We start from the raw sequence: 18,920 nt of genomic DNA, 5'->3' as shown, positions 1-18,920 counted from the left end.
GGCATTCCTTCTCCCCCTCCTTTTGACACAAAAGAGCATTTAAACTTGAGCAGGTTTTTTCATTGGAACATGTATCCACAGCTACGTTTCCATGACTTGTAACAGAATGGGAACCCACTGCACAGAGTGTTTGACAAAGGTAAAAACAGCCTCCGCTTTAGAAAGTTGCAATTTAATACCTGGTTCTTACCACACTAGAAAACCAGCGTGGATGAACTCATTACGACGGTTGAGAGGCTGCATACTGGAAAACTTCCTTGGAAAGTCTATAAAGTTTCCTTCAAAATGTGCCTGGCCCAGCTGTGAGATTTGCTTTTCAACTCCTACCATGACTTCGCCATTCCGTTCTACAAGAGAGCTGCCACAACAAACTATGACCTAGAGCGACCAGCTGCTTAACACCTGAGGATCAAACTAATTTTTCTGAAAATGCATTTGAAAATGTTAGAAACTGAGTTATTTTTTGATACTTACCTCCAACTTCCTAAACTTTGATGTTTTTAGGGAGTATGTCATCACTTGATTATAAAACCTATTACGGATTATAAAAAGTTTTCCTATTGGCTTCTCAGAAAGAAATAAATTATATAATGATGAGTTATGTAGATGCTTGTCTGAACAAAAATAACCACCAAAACCCACTGATGCCCTCAAGGGTAACTTATTTATTGCTTTAAAGTAAGTCTAGAATAAGCATCTTGGCCAAAAAAGCAAAATACTGAAATGAGTAAACACTTACCATCCAGCCTTTTGCTAATCTGTTCTTTTGCAGATCTGTTTACCCAGCATTTCTTCAGTATTTCATTTTTTTCTTTATTTTCTCCACTGTTAGATCCATTTTCCTTCATTGTTTCAGAGTTCATTAACTCACTAGTAGGATTTTCAGGGTTTTCTGATGCTGTTTGTGTGTCCTGAACCTTTTCCTCTGGGCAGGTCCCTTTTGTTTCTGAGGCAAGATTGGAGTTTTCTACCTTACATTCAGCTGGGTGTTCTGAAGATGCTACTGCAGTATCTGGTGGAGTCATTCTTTCTGGTGAACTAGAGTCTTCTGAAATGTTTAAAGGGGTAGGCGGTAGCTCAGAAGAGTGCATTTCGAGCTCCTTGTGCGTTCGTGGAGGCTTTTCTGTTATTTCTGAAAGTTTTACTGAGTTGTAGCAAAGTTTTGTATATTCACTACCTAGCCTTTGACATAATTCATTAATAATAACATCACAGTCTCCAAGAAGCTCCACGTCAAAGTGTAGATGAGGCAAAGGTTCCCTATTAATTAAGATCTGAGGCACTTCATGGGGGATGGAACCTATATACAGAGAAGAGAATTTAAAGGTAGTCACTTCAGTTTCACTTTCAGCAGAGATCCAAGAAAGTTTGATTCCTCAAATTTCTCTTCATACGTTCACTTGCAACAAGACCAAAATAGATCAGGAAGCAGAGAAGCAAATCTCAAATTTAAAAGCAGCAGTGTGAGGTGCTATGCCTACTGTAACCTAGCCAGATTTTTTTTCAGTAAAAAGTGTTCCTCTATCACAGAGAAACACATGTCTGGCTTCATGATACTGACTACAGCAATGTTTGGTCAAGTATTAAAAAGAATATTAAAATTAGTACTATAATCTCTTAGAAGACTTATGTTGGTTTTCTGCATTCATTTTTATGTACTTAAGTGCATGTGAAGAATATGCTGTGAGTAAATGACATCCCATTAATTAGGTCATTATATTTCCAGGGACAATCTACACTGTACAGGCTTGCTCAACCCACTTCTGACATTTAAGCTTCCAAAACCCACCGATTTGGTAACCTAACATTGGTTCCTCAGGTAACCAACACATGAAATCCAGTTCTAGGACAGAAGGAGCAGTGGTTTGTGTAGTGGACCCTAACTTTCCGATTCTTACACGCTAGGTTCTGCCTCTCGCATAGCGAAGAGGGTGTTATTTACAAAGGCTGTGGATGCAGCACTGTTCCCAGTTCATCACAGATGCTAAGCCCATCCTTCTCAGGCTAACATGGGAGAGAATTTCCGTAGTACCACTAAGTCCTGCACTCAGGCAAATAAATCACCTGTTACGGTATTTTATCAGCCCTCCTGAAGGGCATTTTTCTATAATGTATATTAGCAGAGATGTTTTTCCATATCACCTTTAAAAGTTACGGGTCCAGATGGTCACACGCTATATAAGGCACACTGCATAGCATTTAGTATTAACTACTGACTTTAAAATAAGCTACAACTCAGACACCTGATGTACTTGATCTGATTTTTTGATCCTTTCTGTATCTTTCAAGTAACTCTGAAAGCATAGTGCAAGCAGGGAGAGAAATCAGTTGAATCTCAGAACAAAGTAATTTAAGTTTTAGGAGAGCAGTGTTTCAGATTATCATTTCATTACTCTGAGATCTGCCTGGAGTGCAGAAAAAGAATTTAGAATTTGTTACTTTCTCTATCTTGCATTTCAGCTTTACATATAGGCAACCAGTTTTTATCTTAGAAAATTAGGTGTTTAATCAAGTTTCTTCACTGAATCAAGCCAAAAGCTTTTCTTGAAGCTCTTAACTGAGAATTTCACTTTTGATCCAAATTTTGCAAAGAAAATATTACCAGAGATAGTAACTTACTTGGAATCAGCGCTACTGGTCTTACTTTCAGTGATGACCCAATGACAATAAGGAGATCAACTTCATTTTTGTCGTACTTCATGGCGCGATGGAACTGCTCAGGTAAGTTCTCTCCAAAGAACACTATGTCTGGCTTCATGATAGCAAGTGGTTCATCAGCTGGACATCTGGGACATCTAGGTACAACCTGTGTTAGAACAGCTTCTGTTACTACAATTCAAGGCTGCGCCCTTGAGAACATCAGATTTTAGCAATTCATGGTGACTTATTTTGGCAAAAGATAAGGAAGTTTCAGGGATATTTCCTCATTTCATTTTTCTGTGGGAACACAGACAAGAACATTTCTTATTCCAGCCTGCAGCAACTGCACACAGAAATAAAACGACAGTAGGAATAAAGAGGGAGTCCTCTTAAATAAAAAAGGGAGAAAGCACACAGATCTACACCACAGTTCTTAACTGATGACTAAGCCAAAGTCCAGAAGTCATGCTCGGCACCAGTGGGTAATTACCTCCTACTTGATAGGAATATATTTTTCTTGGCTTAATCAGAGCAAAATCTTAGATTTTGCTGTCAGTTTCCATTATAGGATCTGATATAAAACCCTAATCAGAGAGTATATGCTAGAGCTTTACCTCTCTACTTTCTCCTCCAAAGGGTATGTGTGTTACACACATCAAGCAACATGGCACTGTAGCAGGTGGCTAGCAAAAAAACGTACAGGGAAAGAACTTTTGTTTGGTCTCCATTTTAAACTTCTCCAATTCCTCCAAAAACAGAGCAGAATCCTTGTTCACTAAAAAAAGTGGACAAGAGTTACATTTGTGTAGAAGTTGGCTCCCTTTCCCCCTGAAACCAAAGAATTTTCTGATCTTTGGGACCTCTTTCAACTTTCTTAAGACTTTTTCACAGAAGAAAAGAAGATGAGGAATGTATGCAGACAAGGCTTCAATTACTACCGAGCAATTTTTCTTTTGAGTAGTTCAAGTCTCTTCAGCTCTAGTGTTAAAGTACAATACCCCAGAATAAATCTAAGGGGCTAAATGTAGCTGCAATCCTATAGCAGTCATCACAAGCAAATTAGTGCTATGTGAAGGTATAAAGAGATATATATTACCTATTGTAACAGGAAAATAGATGAAAACTGACATTTAAATGCATAACAACCCCCTCTTGTAGACAAAATATACAGAGAAAAAATAATACAGAACTTAGAAAGTTTAAATCAAAGAACTAGTTCATGGATGTCTGCAGTAGGACAAGAGAGAATGCTTTCCATATGAGAAAATATCACAAGTGAAAGGCCTTCCTCTAGTGTCAAAGGACTTTTGCCAAAAATTTAAAGTCTTTGAACACAGAATCCAATCCTTCTTTGAAGAAAACCTTATGGGAGGGATGTGCAAGAAGCAATATGGCACAAGAACTAGGAACTGATCTGGAGGAAAGCCTCACCATGTACCCAAGCTAAACAGCATCTAGTAACTGCACACTGAAGGGAAACCAACTACAGAATTCCCCAAAAAGGAGCAGATGGGTAGAATGAATCTTGAACTTTTTTTCTCAGATCTTTATGTATTAGAAAGAGAGCTCATAACACACAAACAGCCTAACATTTTCTGAAGCTTTTTACCCTGCTGTCTCTTCTGCTGATGTCAGTGATGTCCTTGTACTTCAGTTGGAAGCTTAAGGAGGGAAAATAATTTGCTCTGTATTAGGAGGAAGATGAAATGAAGACCTCTAACTTCTGATTTAAAGAGACTAAGTAATATCAACTCTGTTTCCATCATTTCTCATAGGAAGTCAAATGACTTCTGACTTAATAGATCTCTGTAGAGCAACTGATATCCCTATCCAAATCATCCGAGTCACTGTAATGGGCCCATAAATGCATTTCAACACTACACTACTCACCAGCTTCTCTGCTAATCCTCAGAAAAGTCGTCAGTAAGGGGGAAGATCTATTCCAAGAGCTGAAATTGATACCAAGAAGTTAAAGCTAGATAATTGGCCACTCAATTGCGTAGGGTCCTCCTTCCTTCCAGAAGTAGCACTCCCCCAAAACCCCACCACCTCTGCTGATGGATTTGTCTAATGAAAGAAAAATGGAATTTGTCATTGACTGTTGATGTTATCCATATATCAAAAACAAGAATAGTAAAGATTACATTGGTTTAAGAATAGCCAAGAACTGGTGCATGTTTTCTGTTTCTTAGGCCTTTTCTTCCTAAATCCAAGACCCTTTCACTATTTCTTGAAGCTGCCCAAAATAGTCAAGAGCAAAGTAAAAGTGCTTTTTTTTGGAAGTGACTGACAATTGTTTTACTCAGAAGTTCTATCTGTGTGATTTGTAACTGCTGCTGCTTCTCATCCACAAGGATGGTTGTGTACAGCAGCCAAGAGAAAGAATCATGCTATAGGGAACTAACAAGTTATTTTGGAAGTGGCAAAAGAATGAAGAGCAGCCACAATCAAGTGGTGGTTTTCTAAACAGGTTATCTCAAACAATTCTCAGTCTATAAAATGTTGAAAGGAAATCCTGGTGGAAAGATGAAAGCGAGACTCACTTCCTTGTGAAGAACTTATGACCACCAGGGGAGGGACCAGAGCAAAGGACAAGTAGTATTTTCAGGGGAAACTAAGGACCTTGGGGCCATGTATAACTGAACTTTCAAACAGTGGAGGACAGCAGAAACTAGAAACTGGACAATCTGTTGGGACCCAAGTGACAAAACTGTTTTTATGAAAGGGGACTTGTTAGAGAACAAAGCTGTTGAAATGGACACTGCTTTGTTCCGTAAGTACAGAAAAGGTTTCTTTTGATATCTAAGGAACTAAATTCTGTATTCTAGAGAGGCAACAAACAAAGAAATTGCATAGTGCTGGTTTGGGAAATGCAGGCTATGGAATAAAGATAATAATGGCAAATAGAACAATTATTTTTCGAAGCCTAAAGAAGGAAGGGTATGCTTTCCTTCAGTAGCGCTGTTTCTTGTGTGAAGTTATATTTGGCAATAACCATATTTATGTTGCAGTCTAAAAATAACTCAGCATTACAGGTAGGGCCTGCCCTGGTAAAATACACCTGGCAATAGTACTGTAAGATTAGGGCTGAGAGACTGAGTGTAAAAAGCTCCTTCAGTCTCATCTCGGGAGTAAGAACCCTCTTTGTTCTCATTATTCAGAAGTATTGCTACAGGCTACTTCCCTCCACTTCCCCATGCTTCCATTACTGACCACCAGCAGGGATGGGCCATCAGGGCAGAAGTTTGGTTCAACATCTGAATGTACAATGATTAAAGTGGATTTAGGAAAAGGAGTCCTGGCCACTAACAATCAAAATGGAAAACTACAGAATGCCTAGGAATGGTTGTTTAAAAGGGAAAAAAAATCTAAACTCCAACCAACTGGCTTTGAAGGTAAAGGAGCCACAAACATCTGTAAGATAAAAAGTTCTTGAAAACACTAATCTTAATAACAAAGTAAACCAGTTTTCACATTACATATTTCAGTGTTACAAAGCTTCAGGCTTATGAGGTTCACATTTCTTAAAGCTTTAACTCAAACATCTCTTCTGAAAGGCTTTCATCAAGTTCCATTCCAAATGTAATACTTGAAAGATTTACATCCCTTCCATGTTTCTCATCTAAAGTTGCAACTGTGGAATCTAAGTGTTTCTCAAAAACAAATGAGCCTGCAGAAAAAGAGTCCTCTTCCGTTTGTATAAACAAGATGTTTTTGATCAGAGAATCATCATCTCTATTCCTTCAAAAGAAGAGGAAGAAGAGCGAAGAGGGTCCCACCAAGCCCAAAGTTCATCTGCTGTGACAGAGCAGAACTAACTCCTGCCTTGGCCCTGGGGCACTTCACAACCAGATGTGGGGAGTTCAGAATACAGAATAGTTCAGAAGTCGTAGAAAGCACATGTCAGACATCTCATTTGATCCTCTTCCTCACTCAGAGGCTGCTCTGTTGTTAGCAATTTCTCCGTGCATCATCTACTGTTTAAACATATTTTCAATGTAAGTAAATGCTCAAAGAGCAACCAATGTTATAAATAGCTAAGAACGCTTTCTCTGTGTGACTGTCAGTTGAGATTAAATTAAAACAGGTAGAAATCCAACTTGCTACTTACCATTTTAACCTCTACTTTTCTCAGAGGAGCCATTAAAAATGGACTCTCGTGGTTTTGTTCTGCTTTTTCCCATTACCTGATTTTTTCAGTATAGTATTTGAGTATACTTTTAAATACTAGAGTAAATGCTAAAATACATATAGGCACTTTTATTAAATACATGCAAAGATATGTAGCCTTTTAAAAGCAGATCTTTTAAGCAATCCAAGGGTGGTGTGGTTTTGAGCGAATTACTTATCAGAAAGCTGCAGTGAGTTAAATAAATTTTTTACCTGATTGAAAATATCTCCTCGAACAACTTCACAATCAACTTTGTATTTACAGATCAGGCAGGAAGCTGTTGCAAAGGAACCTGAGGGGAAAAACCCGTATGGTTGAAATAAGGATTTTCAGTTATTCACGTTTGGTTTTTTTTGCCCAAGCTGTTTTGACACAAAGGCTCTTATGTTTCAGTGCTATAAAAATCAGTCATTAAAATGTAAAATTAAGAGAAGATACTTGTAGTACTAAAAGTAGTTATTCTAGATGTTAGTCAGCAGAAATCTTGTTTTAGGAGTAGTGATATACCACATGCAGGTCAACACAGATTGTACTGTGTCTTCTAATTCCCCCAACCTGTGTAAGCATATACAAGGAGGTGAGAACAGAACCTTCCCTTTTCCTCTTTACACAACTAACAGTAGTCCCAACAGCTCTGCAAACAGCAGCAGCAGAACATGAACCAACATAAACTCAAGAAACTATAGTTATCAAAGAGCAAAAAACTAAGAAAATGCATTAGTAAAGACTTCACTATAGGCAGCTAAATAGCAGTGCTGTTCCTTTCAGCAGAAGTGAGAAGCTACAGCTATGTTGTTCACACTGAGATACTGCTCTGAACTTGGTATCCAGTTTAGCTACGGTGTTTATTATTTGGCAAGACTGTGTTAAGTTGGTTGCTCCATCCAGCCACTTGGTATTTCTAACTGGCCTGTTCCTGAAGCAGCTGAAGGTGACGCCCAGGTATCTGGTAGACCATTGGTGTCTCTAGCTGTCTAATGGGAAATCTTATCAGCTGGCTAACACACACATGAAAATATACAGTGTGAAGTCATTGTGGGCAAACTTGAGTGGCTTTTTTGGTCCAGGAGAGAGAAGCCTGCAAGGCCTTTTATCTGCGGAAGGAATACTGCTAGAAGTTGACAGAATGCTGAAAAATGAAGTGAAAAAAAAGACATTATTTCTCCTAATCATGAAACAAGGGGTAAAAAAAAATAAAAAAAAAATTTGGAGACTTTTTAGCCCTGCACTGGAATGTGCCACTCATAGAGTAAAAGTCTAAAGCTCTCTAATTCCTGATGATGATACAAGGGCAGTAAGAAAGCCCTGTGACTGAGTAAGGGTGCTACGAAAGTCTCCTCCAAAAGAAAACTTTTAGAAAGGTAACCATTAAGATGTTGAAAGCTTTGCAGAAGATAGGAACAGCTAAAAACCTCTGGTAGTGAAACTTTATCTGGAATATTATTTTAAGCCACTCAAAGCTATTTTCTGCTCATAACCTATGCACAGCAGCCAACCAACACTTACACTGCTAAATGAAGAGATTCTAGGACTAAGTACAACATCAAAATATGCTTTGGGGATATTGTGTCTGGGTAAAACAGAGTGAAAGCACAGAAAACTTGGAGATCACTTATGGAAAACTGACAGTTCAAGTCTGCTAATCAGTGCTGGTGTGGAAGGTGCACAGCCTCTGAAACACTTGCTCAGCATTGCAACTCCCAGAACATGAGGGATTCCAAAGACTACAGGAAGTATGACAGTTACTATTTGCTCATTATAAATAGTTATAGTAATAATGTAGGCCTTTAGGGACATGTCTGTTAGGCTAGCAGAGCTAACCCTGTCTGAGGCATCTGTTGCTACCTGCTTGCAACAACTCTATTATGTGAGTTGTTTTTCACTGTCAGAAGGACTTGATCAAAAAGTTATGCTGCCCCATGCAGGAGTCATGTAGCCACTAGGCCACTGCCTCTGATCATTCAGCAACAGCAATGGCAAGGAATATGATCTAATTCCAGACGTGGTGGCTGAGTGCAAAAGCCATTCTAAATTCAGAAAATGCACCCAAGATACAGTAGTATTCAGAGTAGCAACTTTACTGTAGGTCTGCAAGGTGAAATGGGTTCAAAGGTTTGTATATGAACTCCCCAAAACATTACAAGGTTCCTTGTCATTTGGCACACTCATGATTAAGTTGCCACTGCTGCAGCTAGACAAAAAAGATAGAATAAATACAGCAGTATGAACCCTTCCATAACAGGGTTTCAGTTTCTCTGTAGCCACTAACATTAGTCAACTAGCATTTGTTAGAGAGCAGCATGACTGTATGTCAGATAAAGCCTGATATGCTTGAAACAAGCATTGCTAATTTCCAAAGGCCTCAAAGTCCACAGCATTTTTAAAAATAATAAAAAAAAATTAAAATCAACTGATACAGGACACATATCAGTAAAGAAGGCCTGAAATCTAATTACTGTAGTGTGCAACTGAAAAAATGGGAAGCTTGAATGTGGCCGCAATGTGCAAAAACACAACTAGGTAAGTAGTTAATGATAAATTCTTCATACAGAATGACAACCAAACAAAAATGCATGACACTAAGCACAAATGGAAATTAGCACTAGATTTGGGTAGGATTTTATTCTGAGCTGTTTGGTCACTGTGAGAGAGCACCACATTTGCTCTGTCTAAATAAAGAAAACTGACAAATCTAGCACTGAGCTAAGCATTGTAGATATGGGAACCAAGTGAGTTTGGTCCTTGGAAAAGGCAGAATTAAGACAGACAGGTCTTACAAACATGCCAACACTGCTTTTAAACAATTTATTTGACAGGAGTCTACTAAATGATCCAAATATGCACTTTAAGAACTAATTTTCTGTGTCCTTTCTTTTAAAAGGAACCCTTGGTCTTTTAGCTTGACATTTGCAAGTCCTTGGAAATGGAAAGCCTATCAAGCAACTAATTAAGAGATTCTACTTAATTTGGTATCATAATTACAGAATGTGTATGACACTGAAGGTGTAACAAGATGATCTTCAGTTCAACTGAACTGAACTGGTGATTCATCCACAATTTTTTATACATGAGGTAAAGTCATTGAAGTGTCAGGATATTTTAAGACTTCAATGAATATATTCTAAATAAAGAATCAGATAACAGCCAAACTGCATTTCATTGACAGACAGTGAGAAGGACCTATGAAAAGGCTGATTTCCATGCTATGTTCTCATACATGAATATAAAGAAGCACCAAATGCATTTTAAAAGTTAAGGTCTAAGCTTGTGTGAACAGGGTGTGTATCTTCACTGATACACAAAGACCACTGTTAATCAAACATCGTTTCTAAAAGAAGTATTTCCACTTCTGATTTAAATACTTAAGCTACCTAAAAAAGTCAACATTTTAAAAGCAGAATATCTGTTGCCAAGAGATACCAATTAAAGAAAAAAAATTAATTCCACTAGTGATTACCTTGTCACATGTACCAATAAAAATCATTCCTACACATAAAATAAGTGAAACTAAAATCACTAACCATGACACTGTATTATCCTTTGGATTCCTGCAACCTGTTCCAACGTGTCTATGTTCTGAGTGTAGTTGCGAAGTAGTTTTCCTTCTTTATCCATCAAAGCTATGAACTTGTGACAGAGAGATGGCTGGAATTGTCCTGGATAGATTTCCTAGGGAATTCAGAAGTACATTAGAAAGTGTAAATGGATATACAATGTCTTTATTCCAACTCCAGTAATTCACAGAGCTAAGTATTATCAATAGCGATTATGTCAGCAGTTAATTTTGTCACTCCTTTTGCACGTTGCCATTTCAAGATTCAATTCTTCTTTCAACAGCTGAGCTTCTGATCACGTCAGGATGATGTATGTGCTCCATACAGAATTTGGTGTTTTGCTCTTCACAGAGCACAAAAGCAAATTTAGGTCTTTTTTGGTTTTGAGAATTATGAAATAGGAAAGCTTTTTTTCCTTTATAAGTGTCAAGTACCTCAATATTTGTTATTAGAGATATATATGGTTTAACTGCAATCAGACAAAAATTTCATGAGGAATTTGGATTCTGGTCTTTTGGTTTGGGATAAGCAGTTCTTACTCATCTGCATTATCAGCAGCCATTTTGAGAAGATGGAAGCCCAAAAAGCAGAATGACATTGGATACAAGGGGGAAGACAGGTGGCACTCAGACCACCTTTGCCAAATTATCTGGTTACAACAGTAATCAAATTAAAACTGTATGGCTTAGCAGAACAATTTCACTGTGCCTGACAGATGCTGGGCCTTTCCATTAGATCAAAGGAGAGGAGGTAGGTATATCTAAAGAGCATATGGAAAAAAAAAAATCTGCTTCTGTAGAATGGTTTGATGTTTGCTCACAGTGAACAAGGAGCCTGCCAAAACAAAACATTAAATGTGGGCACCCAGCTGAAAGCTTCACACTAGGAAGCTCTGTCGAGAGCTGACCACCCCAGGTGGTACCTCTGGTTGCTGTGAGACAAAGAGGACAGCAGCAGCAGCACCAGCACTCAGTTGGCTCAGGGGCACTTATTTAGGGGAGGAACTTGAATTCTAGACCCTCTGCTCGCCAGTCACTCTCTCATCACTGGGCTGCAACTGGGCTGGAGTCTCACCTGTGAAAGTGAGGCCTTTTTAGAGGAAAAAGCTCAAGAGTCACTGGCCAAAAGAAAGGTAGCAAGAAGGAAGCTGCTGCCTCCCTTTACCAGTAGATACTTAAAGCTGAACCAAAAGTTCTAGCACAACAGTGAACTGTAAATTAATCTTTGTTATAGCTCTGCCCTCAGCTACCATATAGCGTAACTATTAACACAAAAAAGACTTTTTGAAAACATTTGTTTTCAATATTTCAAGTTACTCATAATTCTGAAGCTACACAGGTCTCTAGAGTTAAACTGCAGCAACGATCAATGATTGTTCATACCTGGATCATGACTAGGCTTCTACACAATCATCATCAGCTAGTCATGTGGTCCTAACAGCTTTTGTGTCTTAGTCTGAAGAAGCAAGACGTGTTCTGCCACTGAGCCCTGCAAATTTATTTGGCCAGTCTTTGTTCCTACAGAATTAAAGTAACTTAAGATTTCATGGAATAAGGAATCAATATTCTAGCTGCGCTGATGGGACAGAAAAGGAGAAGGAGGAGAAATTATGTTAGTAAAAAAGTATCGGCCAAATTGAATTTGGACTATTGTGGTAAAACCTTTGTATAGACAGGCTTCGAGTAAGTAGGGGTGTTTTTTTTGTGGTTGGTTGGTTGGTTGGTTTTGTTTGCTGGGGTTTTTTTGTTGGTTTTGGTTTTTTATATTAAAAACCCAAGAAACTGAGTATAGTAATGAGCATCAAAATATGTCTGTATCTGGATAGGAGGCTTTCAGAGAAAGCCAAGCAGCTGAAGAATGTATTGATTTTTCCTTTCTGATCTTTATAACACAACAGAGCAGTAGTATCAATTGTGAGCAAAGGGAAGAAAGAGTGAGCACAATTAGTAGTGATTGATTTTCACAAGTCCTTACTGGTCCTATAGTAATTCTTACAATATTTTGGTTTTGATTGTTTTGTTCCAAGGAAATTCTAGACTAAATGCAATTATTTTTTTTGTTTCTACATGTCTACAGCTTCTACAATTCCTCGTTGTCTCTGAGATGTACTCCCTGCTTTGTAAACTTTCATGTCACTAACACTGTTCAGAAACCTGCTGCGTTCTCCCTATAAGTGAACGCAGTCCCTGCCAAAAGGCTTTAATTCCCTAAGATGTACAGATCCCTGTGACAGCTATACCAAAACCTGAAACAAGAACAAACTTATTAGTGCATTAAACTGCTTTAGTCTTTACTGTAAATACAGTGATAAAATATGCATGTATTGTATGGCACTGAAGAGCATGCCATGGCATATCAAATTCAGATGTAGCTTTCCCCATTACTCATGTGCTGGCCAAAAGTTTCTCATATTCTTTCATTTTTCAGAGAAAGTAACAGCAGTTAAGATCATTGATGTTTGATCAAATAACTACAAGTCTTTATTTAACCTCCCTGAAATTAGAGACACCATCTAGAATGGTTGTATATATCAAATGCACTTATAACAAGAACAGTCAAAATAAGCCAAAAAAAAAAAGGAATGTTGCTAAATATTTCTAATAAGGCTAGTATGTGGTTGCACACAACGACTGAAGTAACACTGAAGATACAAAATTGATACGTGGCAAAGACCTGCCAAGGAGAGAGGAGTTATCCCACTCAATGAGGTCTCTCCTTAAAGTAAATTCAATACAGCAGCATATTTTTCTATCTTGTTTATAAAAAAAGACAAAGATACCATTCTGTTAACAGCCCAGTTTTAGATCTGATTTATGCATTTTATTACTGTTACCTCTCTTAGTGACCAAGACAAGAACTGTTGGAAAACCATACCTTTGCGAACTTAAAAAATGGCCTGGGATCCTTTCTGAAGTATTCTATATCAAACATTGCTTGAGGATCTGGAAGGTCTGGGAAGTCTACAGCAAGGCGTGCATAGATGCCATCTCTTGATCTAAAGTCAGGTATTCCACAAGACACAGACACCTGAAATATATTTTTGCAATCTGAAATAAGTGAAACTACATATTTGGCTATAAAGAGTTGCTATGATACAAACTTTTGAGAAACCACATTTCTGTATGGTGACATTGCTCGGAGACATTAAGAACAAAACCAGTCTGGGTTTTCTGTATTTATTTTTCTTTTTTTTTTCTCCCCCCCCTTTTTTTTTTTTGGACCAATATAATAATTCCCAAATCACAAGCAGGAGAAACAGCACAGAAACAAAGTTTGACAACTGGACAAAAAAGCCCTTTAGTACAATCCATGCAGGCAGTAACAGGACACCAGAACTTACTTTTACTACTGTAAATTTTATAAGAAGTGAACAAAAATTTAAAATACTGTTGCATTAAATTTAATTAGTAAGTGTTCATTGATCTGCCAACTTAGGCTTGGACAAGGTGGTTGATTTTTATTTCTTTTTTACATGCTAACGCAGTAACAGAATAGATTCTTACTTTTGATTAATAAATCCTTTTTGATAAAGATTGTTTATGAAAGCATTGTAGTGGTCAATAAAGACTAAAATTTACTGTCTCAGAGTGCCCCAAAACACTGTGGGAAGAGGAGGAGAAACAGGTGTATGATAGCCATTCTAGAAAGAGCAAGATGGAGTAATAGAAGTAGCAGTGCTTTTCTGACAAGCTGATTTGAATTATTCAACTTTTCTGAATGATGTCACACCCTCTATGTGTGAGCAACAGAAGCAAAAAGTGATTGACTTCTGTATCATGAGCTGCTACATGGGTACAGAGCTGCAAATGTACAACAGTTTTAAAATGTTCTTTAGTAAAACAGTGAGTAATCTTATTACCATCACAGAGCAGCACATGTTAAAACTAAAATTCAGTCTACCGAAATCTAATCAAACTCTCCTCATAATCCTCCATCCCCTCCCCACTTTTTTTCTTTTTGAGTCCTATTCTTCTAGTCCCTCTAGCTCCATCAGGTATTTTAAGAGATCCACTGACATTTTGTTTAAAAAAATCATTACATTTGTTTCAAATGAAAAAATGACTTGGATAGAAAATGTTCTGCAACAGGTAGACATGAGCTTATTCCATAACTATTTTGCATGGAAGCAACTGTTTGAGAGTTTAAACATTATTAAACATAAGAAAAGAGATCTTGTAATTTCCAACTTAAGCTCCAGCCCTGCAGTGTGCATTGTTCTAGAGGACAGCATGATTATTTGATTACAAACATTGCCAGGATCACATCACCTGCATGCTGTAAAGCACTGGGTAAGTATTTAATGAACTGTTTATATATTCTCTCACTGTCATTTCAGCAATACGTACCCCAGCTCCAGTCAAGACCATTATTTTTTTGCATTCTTGTAAAAGTTTCACAGCATCATCAATAGTATTAATATCTTTTCGTTTTTTTCTTTTTGGTGGTTCTGAAAGAATGTTTATAACAATTTGCCACAGTGTCATATCATCCAGTTCTGGTGGAGGGATTGTTTCTGGTAGCAGGTCTTTCAGAATTGTCCGTGGGTCTGTACCTAACATGAGGTGCTGCTGAACAAAAGTGTAGGGACCTAAGAAAATTAAAAAATATAAATATTTAAAATTGAGTCAAGTATTTCAGATTATTATGATCATTGTCCCATTTATTAATGCTTGGTACTACATTTTTATTATTCCTGTTTAACACTTTGTTTATCCAAACCCATGTATGTTTTGGTCTAAATTCTGAAATGACTGTACAGCTTCGGTTTTTACTTATTTATTATTATTATTTTATGTTAACCCATTAAGGATTTCATAGAAAGTTAGTCAAAGTAGAAATCCCAGTTCATAGCAAACTTGATGGCTCTTAGAGGTGTGCTTATTTAGCAACAAGATTTTCACAATGTATCTCCATTTTATGGCTTCACTTGTATTTTTCCAACATTTTGTAAAGTATTTACAGTAATAAGTTGAAGAGACAGCAAACAAACAAACATATACTTTCTAGTCATATTATAAAACATCACTCTAAAGGGACAAATAGGGCCCACCAATCTGTGGATTTTTGTTCATTTAGTTGTCTAACACTAACGAATTCTGACATGATCTCCTAAAGCCATAAAATCAATTCTTCCAGAAACACTCGAGATTCGAGTGCTAAAAGAAATATAGGTAAATCTTCAGGAGCTTAACTAAGAGGACCCAAATAGCTATCTCTAAGGCTAGTTACAGGACATATAAAGAAAACAACTGTTATACATATTTACCCAAAAGGTTCCAACAATGTTCCTGTAATGAGGGATCAGCAAAGACAACATATGGGCAGATTTTAAGTGGAATACTGTGCTATCAAAATATGTTTTCTTGCTGCTGTTCTTATCAGTACTGGCAAGTTGAACACTGTGGTATTACCACGGCTGTGTAAAATAAAAGACCTCAAGTCCCAGCCCCACTGCACCCTGGAAGCCCCCGTCTCTCACAATCATCAGTGACCTTAGCAGTTACCTTGCCTCTGTGTGAGGTGAGAACTTTCTATTGAGTTCCTAACTGCCATGCTTAACTTATCCGTTGATAATATGCAATATATATGCAGGCTAATGCTTGCAATACTTAGGACAGTGAGCCCTACAGATTGGCTAAAATCATACAAGAATCAACTTCTTGTTCCTTAAAGAATTAATACTAAGTAAATAGGCTAGAAATATACCATAAGTCTGTTCTGTTTAGCGAGTCTGTGTGTATGCTTTTAATATGGATCAGGATTTCTACGCAAAAAAGACATTGACAATTTTAATCAAAATACAGCAAGTTTAAAGACATTCATTTTTAAACTCCTGAAATAACATACAGAATACAGTCAACAACTCTAAGCTGCTCAAAAGCAGTAACTGGCAATTTTTTTGCAATGGAAGAAATAATTTGAGGACTGGGAAGAATTAAGTAACTGTTCAAAGGCAAACAGCATCTAAGAACGTTATACAAGCTTCTACCTATACGTGGTCTTGGGGTCCAATCACTAGAACTTGCATGTGAAGCTCTGTCATCTTCATCACTATCACAGGAGTGAAAACCATTGGCTATGATTTCATCACTAAAAAGGAAGTTATCTGCAAGACAGCACAACAATGACGGATTACACTTGAGCCAAATGGCACAGATACATATTTAAATATATCACAAAACCTAAAATTACATGCTTTTAAAGTTGATTGCAATGAATTACAAATAGGCAGTTTTGTCAGACACAGAAAATTTCTACCTTTTTTGAGTTTACAGATAGCTTTCAAGCCTTCAGTTGATTTGCTATCTTAATACTGGGCTTCAGTGGGCTGGATGTTGACCTTAGTGAAATTTTCATTCTATAAAGGGTTGAACATAAGGTTTTTTGTATCTTAAAAGTAATCCCAATGTTTTAAAAGTACTATTAAAAATTCCTTTCTCTTCCAAGTCTCACTTCATTCACCTCACTGAGAAACTGGACTAAGCGAAAATGTGTCACCATTTACAGAGTAACCTTTGAGCAGATTTTAAAGAGCACATTTTAAAAGAAACCCACAAATACACAATTGGATACAACTAAGTTACATAATGTCGCTAGGCTGTTATCTTGCAGCTGAGCTGCAATAGGTGACCATGTACACACTTTTATACTTCAGTTATGACACTGTGTGCTACCTTGAACCACCTTCACTAAGTTTATCTCACCCATTTTATCCTGCAGCTGGGTTTGGCTTAGACTACCACATAGTTACTTCAGCTCAGCTCGTGGCCTTCAGCCAGAGTAACTCAATCTAAGTTCATCATGTATCTAGATGAAGGAGTCCAAAGAAGAATAAGATACTTGTCTTACAGCATGCATTACAAAGTTAACATTTAAGGGGAAATCTAAATTTTAACCTGCAGAGCTTATTAGACTACTAAACTTTTGTTATTGGCTTTATTATTAGAAATAGCCACAGTAACTGTAGCTTAATTTGTTGAAAATCTAAGACTCTGTACTAAGGAAAACAAGTGTCAGTCATGCTCTCTAAAGCAAAGAGTCACTGTAGTAGTTTTCAGTCTCTATTTGAATAAAACCCTACAACATTTTAGCTATGTTACTTCACTTTATTCTTAAATAAAGAACTCCACAAAACACCATTGTTTTTTTATTTAGAGACTAGGGTGTCCTGTTTGTTCCCTTGTTCACATAACTACTTTCTTCTGATTAGAATGGAAAGAGGCAGAGGACAGAAATTCGCTTTCTGTACTTGCTGTCTTGTTCTTCTGAGGCCACAGGTGCTCTTTTCACATCACTATTTCCTATCTGTGTGTTTAAAGCATTTCACTTCCACCTCATTATGCATTGTCAGTGAACGTATGCAAAAAGCACATGAAGAAGTTAAAGAAAGAAGTTGTTTGGCACACATCAGTAAGCATGAAGTGCAAGTTTTATGAAAACAACCTTTCTGTCTACTATATAAAGAATCAAAGTCTACATTGTAAAGACCCATCATATACAGATCACATGGTCTTGTGTTTAAGAAACACAGTGATACAAACTGGGTAAAGCCAGCCACAGTTTAAGAAACACAGTGATACAAACTGGGTAAAGCCACAGTTTAAATTGTAACACTCCCTGTGTATTGGACTCCTCAAAGGACTAAAGAGAATGCTTGCCAGAACTAAGCAATCCACAGCAAAACACGCCTGAGGATCCGAGTAACTTGAGCAAAAAGGCTTCATCTGAGGCACTGATAAGAGATCATGAGCTTTACTCTTGTGCTGTTCCAATCAAGTTTTTAAATATTAAGGCTGTTCCAAGCATATCATACAGCTCTGTTGCCTTTTGGATAGCTTCTGCACAGGTAGAAGTTTTCCGTAGAGTTTTACTAAGAAGTTAAAGGTAAAAATATCTTTAATTGCATCCCAGGATAAAATCTAAAGACTTTACTGGCAGAATGCAGTATCTTAAACCTTTTAAGAAGTCTTTCCAAAGCACCGCCTTAAAGAACAAACCAACCCCCTTAAAACCTGTTTCAATAATGCTATGCAGTACGTTCATACCAATGCTGCCCAAACTGTATGCTTCAAACATGATCTGCAAAGAAACTTTTGACAAGATTATAGTTTAGTTTTTGCTGCAGTCACTGAAATCTTAACCAAGACTGTAACTTGAAGTTACTTAAAGAACTGGTTAAGACTGCTGCTCCTGTGGATTTCTGTGCAAGTTTCCAAGAAACAGAAATAAAATTATCACGTTAGAAACTGTGAAAAGGAAACAGGGCTAATGATTTTTTCATTTTTAATAGCTTGTTGCCAGCAACACAGCAAAACAAGTGTTTTCAGAAATGAGCCGAGAAGCCCAGCACCAGAAACAGCAGGCTTTGACCAGGACCCATCAGAATCGGAACTGATCGCCTTTAGAAAAATGGAGGCGGCAGCTCGCCCCAGTTCGCGTTCAGCGCACGGTTCAGGGGACGAGAGGAGCGCAGCGTGCGCTCGGTCCCCCCCGCGGGAGGCCCCGCCAGCCGCGGCGCTGGCTCTGCCCCGGACGGGCACAGGGGCTGCGGCAGG

General features: G+C 37.7%; 1 protein-coding gene across 1 annotated transcript in view; it reads right to left on the bottom strand.

Annotated features, from left to right (window-relative positions):
- SIRT1 (sirtuin 1) overlaps positions 1 to 16,502 on the bottom strand; it is a gene marked incomplete at its 5' end in the record, with an annotated part of 17,211 nt that extends 709 nt beyond the window's left edge. The window contains 7 exons of the mRNA XM_010166979.1: positions 740 to 1,300; positions 2,620 to 2,806; positions 7,024 to 7,103; positions 10,333 to 10,480; positions 13,240 to 13,392; positions 14,712 to 14,953; positions 16,355 to 16,502. Coding sequence (XP_010165281.1) covers positions 740 to 1,300; positions 2,620 to 2,806; positions 7,024 to 7,103; positions 10,333 to 10,480; positions 13,240 to 13,392; positions 14,712 to 14,953; positions 16,355 to 16,502 — 1,519 coding nt within the window. The remainder of the gene's footprint in view (positions 1 to 739; positions 1,301 to 2,619; positions 2,807 to 7,023; positions 7,104 to 10,332; positions 10,481 to 13,239; positions 13,393 to 14,711; positions 14,954 to 16,354) is intronic.
- Positions 16,503 to 18,920: the final 2,418 nt, after the last annotated feature.

This window comes from Antrostomus carolinensis, unplaced genomic scaffold, assembly GCF_000700745.2.
Source record: "Antrostomus carolinensis isolate BGI_N321 unplaced genomic scaffold, ASM70074v2 scaffold48314, whole genome shotgun sequence".
Lineage (NCBI taxonomy): Eukaryota > Metazoa > Chordata > Aves > Caprimulgiformes > Caprimulgidae > Antrostomus > Antrostomus carolinensis.
The sequence above is the reverse complement of the archived record's forward strand: the minus strand, read 5'-3'. Positions and strand labels throughout refer to the sequence as shown.